At 45.9% G+C, this 8298-nt stretch overlaps 1 protein-coding gene across 1 annotated transcript in view; it reads right to left on the bottom strand.

Annotated features, from left to right (window-relative positions):
• Positions 1-3574: 3574 nt before the first annotated feature.
• The window catches only part of Zmpste24 (zinc metallopeptidase STE24), a 40739-nt gene continuing 36015 nt past the window's right edge, over positions 3575-8298 (bottom strand). The window contains exons 9-10 of the mRNA XM_048434535.3: positions 7590-7733; positions 3575-5496 (exon numbers count right to left, since the gene is read on the bottom strand). Of these exons, the coding sequence (XP_048290492.3) occupies positions 5272-5496; positions 7590-7733 (369 nt within the window). The 3' untranslated portion in view covers positions 3575-5271. The remainder of the gene's footprint in view (positions 5497-7589; positions 7734-8298) is intronic.

Genomic DNA, 8298 nt, shown 5'->3' with positions numbered 1-8298 from the left:
CAGGACAGGAATCAACGCAGCAGGAACCTGGAGGCAGGAGCTGATCCAAAGGCCATGAAGAGGGCTGCTTCCTGGTTTGCTAGTCATCATATCTCCACCCCACCTTGCACATTCCCCCACCTCCTCACTCCATCCTCCACTCCTCACTGCATGGCTTGCTCAGTCTATTTTCTTACAGAACAGGAGACGGTGCTGAGGTGGTGGTGGTGGTGGTGGTGGTGGTGGTGGTGGTGTGTGTGTGTGTGTGTGTGTGTGAGAGAGAGAGAGAGAGAGAGAGAGAGTGAGAGAGAGAGAGAGAGAGAGAGAGAGAGAGAGAGAGAGAGAGAGATGGCTCCACCCACAATGGGCTGGGCCTTCCCACATCAATCACTAGTAAAGAAAGTGCCCTACTATGGACATTTTCTCTACTGAGGCTCCCTCCTCTCTGATGACTCCAGCTTGTGTCAAGTTGACAGCACAGACGGCTAAATGTTTTGTTTCACTATCAATCTGGGTATGTGCTGTCTTCAAAGGAAGCACTCTGCATCCTGGTCTCTCCTGGAGGCACACAGCATTGTAGCCCAAGGCCAAGCGCCTGCTGAAGCCTGCCCCCCTTCTCCTCTTCACTCAATACACATTTACCTAGGGACTTAGAAGTTCCTTGACCACAAGCTGGGGTCAGCCAGGAGGGACTAGGTGTGGCAGAACCAAGGGCCAGTGAGGTGGTTTTATCTTTAGTACTTTGGCCAATCTGTTATGGCACCCTGGCCTCCACGGAGAGGCCCTGGTATATGGCTGCCAGGGAGTCCTTGAAATAGAACCAGGGTCTGGTGAAGCAAGGGGAAAAGAGCTGCCCTGGCCCTGAGCAGGTGCTTATAGTCTCAGGGACATGGTGGTGGCAGTGACTCTTGGATATTGGAACCCATACTTGGTCTGGTGCCTGGAACCTTGGGCTTAGATAGCCTTACTCCTTGATGTGTCTTCATGTGCTGGCTTAGGAGCCCTTTCCTGGTCCTCTCTGTGACGTAACAAGACAGGACACTGGATGGTTTCAATGACAATAGGGAAGCTGATGGTTCACAAACTGTACCCAGCCACACCTCATTTCTGTGAGGGAAGCATCTGAAAGGGCCAAAGAGGGCTAATTCCTAAGGACCAGTGGCCTGTGCCTTCTGCAACTTCCCGGTGGGTGTGGGTTTCACTCTGATCACGAGTGTGATCTGCGAGTCTCCCATATGCCCCTCAGAATGCGTCCCTGTGCTCTGGTCCCAGTCCATCCTACTCCAGCCACACTTCCTGGGCTGTTTGAGCATGCTATGCCACACACACATGCTATGCTACACACACACACACACACACACACATGTTATACCACACACACATGCTATGCTACACACACACATATGCTATGCCACACACATTCTATGCCACACACATGCTATGTCACACACATGCTATGCCACACACATGCTATGCTACACACACACACACACACACATGCCATGCCACACACACGTGCTATGCCACACACATGCTATGCCTGTTGCTGGGAAGGCTGCTCCAATTATCCTTACCCCAGCACCTTGCTGCACCCTTGGCTCAAGTCACCTCAATCCTTCCCAGCCTTTTAAACACCCCATCCATGATTGTCTGCTTCTCCTTAATGCTTTGGTTTGACCTAAGACATCAGAATATAAACCCCGCAAAGGAAGGCACCTGGCCGCTCTTGTTCACTATTCTGTTTTCCAGCACGCAGTGCCTGGTACATAGCAGGTGATTAATACTCATTAAATAAACGAAAAATATATTCTGAACACAAAGGAACAAGACTCTACTCATCAAACTAGGAATGAAGGGACTTGGATTCAACCTGTGTGTGGCTGTGTGTTCTGACAGTCCAAGATTCCCAGTGGCTCTTTGCACGAAGAGCAGGACCCTGTCCCTTCATGACTCAATTCTGAGTCGTCAAAATGATGTGGGGGTACGGCAATAGAGCACTTGCCTAGCATGAGAGAGGCCCTGGATTTGATCCCCAGTAACACTCACACATGCACACACAAACACACACACACACACACACACACACACACACACACACACAACATTTAACAGAAATGACACTACAGCTAGCTGGTTCGGCTGTCCCCAGAGATAGTGCATACCTTGCAGTGCTTCCCCAACCATCAGTCCATGGGGCACCAAGATTACTTGCCACAGGTTGAGAAGATCCCACTACCTGTCAGCTTCCAATGAAGAAACCAGGGCAATCCTGTAAAATTAAGTCACACCACGCCCTAAGCCTTCATGTCCAAAGCTTCCTACCAAGTAAAAGTTTAAAGCCAGGTGTGGTAGCACAGACCCTTAATCTCAGCACTCAAGGGGCAGAGGGAGGCGGAGCTCTGTGAGTTCAAGGCCAGCCTGGTGGTCTACAGAGTTCTGGGACAGCTAGAAAGACCCTGTCTTGAAAAACAAAAACTAAAGAAAGTTTAAGTCCCCTCCATCCCTCAGAGTACTGGGGTCAAACCCAGGACCTTGTGCATCCTAGGTGAGTACTCTAATTGGGCCACATCCCCAGCCGCCAACCAAAGTCCGAATTCTCATAGAGGCCACAAAGTCCAATAAAATCTTCTCTATTCATCTCCTAATCCCTCCAGCACTCACCCTTCCCACCTTCTGGCTTTCTGGTGTTGCTCATATCTCTAGGCCTTCATACCTATAGTTCCCTTTTCTTAAGATGCCTCCAGTACCCTGTAAAAGACCAATTATAGTTTTTCTACACACACACACACACACACACACACACACACACACACACACGCAAGCGCGCGATAAAGTCAAACTTCTAAATTAGTCATAGTGAGAGATTAACAGTAACTAATAGAACAGTAATGACAATACATTGTATCTAAGGTTTGGACTGTGGCTCAATTGTCAGAGTGCTTCGACTCTGGGTTCAAACTCCAGCAACACACAAACATGGTGGCACCTGTAATTCCAGCACTCAGGAGGTGGAGTCAAGAAGGTCAAGTTCAAGGTCATCCTCAACTACACAGCAGCAGGCTTGAGGTCTGCCTGGATACAGGAGACTGTATCTCAAGAAGTTTCTCTTTAACAACTTGACAAATGTTAGTATTTATGCAATGGGCAAAAAGAAAAACTACAGGAGGGAGGAGCTAGGGCATCTTGCTCACTGTTACCTAGACTTGAGGATCAGAGGCGAGCTCTGTGGCCCAGACAGGGCAGTTATCTGGTATAGGCAGTGCTGGTTTCTTGGGCTTTAGAAGACATGGGTATCTCCTGATTGATCTGGATGAGAGAGAGGGTCCAGAGGGCGGCCGAAACAGTAAAAAGCAAGCCCAAGACAATCTGAGGTTGCAGCAATGAAGAAGAAATAATTCCAAAGCTGCTTCTGAGGGAATGCCAGCAAGAACTGGAGGTGTGTGTGTTGGAAAGAACAGGAGGCAGCCATGAATGGCACTGGTGTCACTCAGGCTCAGGGCTGTCCACAGGATCCGTGACAGCACCGTGCCTGTGGGCAATCCACACATCTGGGAAATGACGCACAAATAACAACACAAAACCCAACACCAGGACGTAAATCTGCATTGGCAATTTTTAATGTCTCCCTTGTGCAGAACTGAAATGTGTATTTAAAGGCACAGAAGGAAGGAAAGGCAATTATCTGAGCGTGAAGTCATAGGTAAGGATGCTGGAGAGAAACCTTAGGCCGCTCTGCTTAGCTGTAGGAGTTGACAATGCAGGGCTGGACTGGAGCTCGGAGGCCGTGATGGTCCGTGTGAAGGCACCACTCACACGTCAGCAGGGCACAAGCCAGTCCTCGTGTGGTCACCCCGCTGTGGAGAAATGCCCAGGAGGTGCGCGCCACGGTGAGCGGAGTGGCAGGGGCAGCATGATTCACACTCAGGACACAGACAGACGTCTGAAGCGGCCAAGCACGCACCTTTACCACTGGAGATCTTTCACGATGCTGTCTCTAAAAGGAAACATCTGCCTGCCTACCAAGAATTATAATTTAAAAAATGGAATCTGGTATAATTATAACTTGTGAATAAAAAAAAAAATACGAAAATGAAAGCAGACATCTGTCCTTGAAAAAAGACAGGAAAGTTCTTTCCTGTTACAGAGAATCATGTCTAGTTCCCCTTACGTCTTTTCAAATGTCATCTTTTTCTCATCGCTTGTCACATTTAACACTGGGAAATGTGTACAGTACAGCGACTTCTGTTAGTGAAGGGTGTGTGTGCTATTATCTGCTGGGGAGAAACGAGAAAAGGCTAGTTTACCTCTAACAAGGCCAGGGGGGAGGAAAAGTTAAGACCAATTTTCTCTTCTCTCTCTCTCTCTTTCAGACAGGGTCTCACTACAGAGCCCTGCCTGGCCTCTGCCTCAAGCCCTGGGATTAGAGCCAAGTGCTATCAAGCCTGGCTCAAAATTAAGACTTTCTTAAAAGCGAACCCAAACTCAATGATTTAAAAGATTTCTAATTTCAAGTACTATTAATTCCTAAGCTGGGTGTGGTGGTTCACACCTGTAACCCCAGCATCTGGAAGGTAGAGAAAGGAGGAAGAAAAAGTCTGGGGCCAACAGGGGCTAGAGTGAGACCTTATCTCAAAAAATTAAGGAAGACAGGGAGGGAAGGAGGAAGGAAGAAAGAGAAGGAGGAAAGAGGGAGAAGTGGGGAGGGAGGAGGAGGGAGGGGATTCTCGATTGGCGTGTGGCCAGAAAGGACAGAAAGCCTGTGCCTGCAGCAGTACAGCACAGACTAACAACTTCCATTTCCATAACATTACCTCACTAAGTTTTACTTTTCTTTCTTATTTAAAACACTGATTGGCCAGGTTAAATCAGAACAGCATGAAGGTAAACACAAATTGCATGTAGGTACAAGCACAATGATTTGGGACCACAATTTCTGTCTCGCAGAAAGTACCTGGAGGTGGCGTCCCCCTTGAACACATAACCCGAAAACCCTATATGCAGATTCACATAGTGAGGAAATAAACGAGTTGTGCACTGCCTTAAATAATTGTACAAATTGGTGGTACACCAGATGTTAGATAAGACTATGCTTTAAAAATATTAAACCTCAATTTATTATCCAGTGTTTTAAGAAATGGATTATTAAAATCATTTTTGAAATGAGATTGTAAATGTATTTAAATCTGGACTTTTATGTACTTAATCATTTTTCTTAAAAAATTAAAAATATCAAGAGCTGGAACATGCTGCCAGGACAGAAATAATTGGAAGTGTGTCCAGTCGCTGAGTGACTCAGTCTTGTTTTGTGTCCTTCAAAGCCTGAAGCCTCTCTAGCAGTGGGGGGTGCGAGTAGTGCCACGTTGAAAACAGCCAGTCAGAAACGGGGAACCCCAGGTTATCTTTGTTCAGCTTGATCAAAGCAGAATATAAGTCTTTAGCCATCCCAAGTTTCTTGGCAAAAGCATCAGCCTGAAACTCAAATCTGCGGCTCAGGACTGTTAGGCAGAAAGACAGAACCTGCAGGAGAAAAGAGAAGGGTTTAGTGCCTGGCACCTTCATTGACAGGGAAGTCTTCACGAGCCAGGCTGTGGAGGAAGGCTGGTCAGGACATGAGAAAGGCAAGCCAAACCTACTACGAGACTATGACTTAGGGATTCAAGGATGGGTGGGGTGGGGTTGTCAAACTGAGCTTTCCCCACCCCAAGCAAACAGACCAGAAATGTATACATCCTTATTACACTTCTGCCCCACATCCCAGGTGCTAGGATCACAGGAGTCTACTACTACACCCGGAGGTTCTTTTTCAAATATTCATTTTGTGCTTGTGTTTTGCCTAGTGCCCAAAGAGGTCAGAAGGGGCTTGAAGATCCCTTTGAACTGGAGTTACGGATGGCTGAGTCATCACGTGGGTGCTGGGAACTGAATCCAGGTCCTCTGCAAGGGTAGCAAGTGTTCTTAACCACTAAGCCAACTCTCTAGCCCCACAGAGGATCATAATATTCTTAATCATTTATCTATGTTTAGTATGTCTTCACTGAGATTATTCTAAAACACATGATAGAACCTCTGACAACAGTTTCAAATTTTGTTTTGGTAACAAAATTTGGTCTGTGTAGATGGCCTCACACTCATACTCTTCCCCCTTCAGCCTCCTGAGTCAAAACTGAATGTTGTGGAAAATTATTAATATTATTTTAACTGTATAAAGGTATGTTACATTTGTTTCTGCTGTTTTTGTTAATAATGCAAAGATGCATTACATTTGTTTGATTAAATAAAATTAACCTGGGGATCAGGGAGTGGTAGGGGGAACCATGTGTAGCTGGGGTTCTTAATTGGGGGCTGAGCAGAAGGTCACCCTGTTTTTCAGGAGACTTGAGCTAGGAAAGCAGGTTAGCTACTTGCTATTCAGCCTCTCTGAACTAGCAAGATTTTACCTCAAAAAAAAAAAAAATGGCTATGGCAATACCTCCAGAGTAAGTTTAAGTTTACATTTTTTAAAGACCATTATGAAAGGGAAATTTTTATGGAAAAATATAAACTCCGAGGGATTAAAAAGTCTTTGCAACAGCACTTGAGAAACAGAGGCAGGTGGATCTCTGAGTTGGAGGCCAGGCTGGTCTACAGAGTGAGCTCTAGGACAGAGGCTAGAGAGGTGGCCCAGCATCTAACAGATGTACTCATCTTCCAGGGACCCGGGCTGGATTGCCAGCAACAATGTCAGACAGCTTACAGCTCCAGGAGCATCCACCAGCTCTGGCCTCTGCCGGCAACTGCATCCACACGCCCGTGCCACAAACATCACACACATATTTAAAAACAATAAAAGTAAATCTTAGAAACAAAACAACAGTTTAATGTCTATAGTTTGAAAATAATAAATACATGTTCTCTCAAAATTTATATAGCTTGTGTGGACACTTTACAGCTATTTCTCTCCATTTTTTTTCATGGCACACCCCACCCTCACCCCGAATGCTTTCCTAAGTGAAGAACTAGAATTCACCTAGTTGGTTTTATAACCTTTACTCTGGAACCCATCTCAAGGATGCATGGAGGTTCCTCAAGATCACCGATATTTCCTGGCTTCATCTGGAAGCCTTACCAAAGGCCATGAGATTCTGCTCTGAACTGCAGTCTCATTAACCCGTGTCACACGTGCAGAATCTGCTCGCGACTGCTTCCTAACCTCACTTGTGATTTCGTGGACCCTGAAGAGGACCCTAAAATTTCTGTGGATAATCAGAGGAACGCTTTCACACAGCCCTTCCAGTCTAGCTGCCTCCTTAGTTCCCATCCGCTTTGTCCTTTCACACAGGTTTTCACGCCCACGCTGTGAACACATGGCTTGGACACGGCACAGCAGGTGACTTCCGGTTACTGGAGCCCGGAGGGATCCGAATCAGGCTTCTACTGTTAAGCTCCCATTCTCTACTTTTATCACCAACAGTATTCTGAGCACTTAACTGCTATCCAGTATACTTTATAATATACAGTGAGAAACTAGAAGCTTCTATGGTTTTGTTGATATATTTTCACACTACCCTAAAGAATTCAGATTTGAAACAGGCAAAAACACATATGTAGTAATTTAAAAAAGCATACATTACCTCATTGTAGGGTGAGAAAATAAACTGAAAGATGATCAAGAGTCCAATCAGAGTGGGTTGGCTGTCATAAAAACCAAAGGCAGCAAAAAGTACCTTTTGACCAATTAACACAGCAAACAAGAAGAAACAAAGGAAAGAATTTATCTAGAAAAGAGGACATAATATTACTGGTTACTATGCTGCTAAGCAGGCTGTGTGCATTGTCTTAATCAATGATTGATGGGGGAGGGCCTATCTCACTGTGGGTGGTGCCACTCCTGGGCAGGTGGTCCTGGGTTGTAGAAGAAAGCAGGTTGAGCAAGCCATGAAGAGCAAACCAGTATGTAATGTTCCCTCCATGGTAGTGGTTCTCAACCTTCCTAATGCTGTGGTTCTCTAATACAGTTATTCATACTATGGCAGTTCCCCAACCATAAAATTATTTCATTGTTACATCATTACTGTAATTTTGCTGTTATGAATTGCAATATAAATAACTGATATGCAGGATATCTGGTGCAACCCTCAAAGGGGTCATGACCCACAGGTTGAGAACCACTGCTCTACATCAGCTACTTCAGTTTCACTTCCAGGGAAGACCCTGGCACCCTCAGTGACAAGAGTGTGACCTGAGAGCTGAACGACGAAATAAACCCTTCCTTCCACACCTTGTTTTTGGTCATGGAGGTACAGTAACAGAAACCCTACCTGAGACACAAGCTATGCTGAC

This window comes from Myodes glareolus, chromosome 3, assembly GCF_982192425.1.
Source record: "Myodes glareolus chromosome 3, mMyoGla1.1, whole genome shotgun sequence".
Classification (NCBI taxonomy): domain Eukaryota; kingdom Metazoa; phylum Chordata; class Mammalia; order Rodentia; family Cricetidae; genus Myodes; species Myodes glareolus.
Note: the sequence above shows the minus strand (reverse complement) of the source record. Positions and strands in the feature narration are given on the sequence as shown.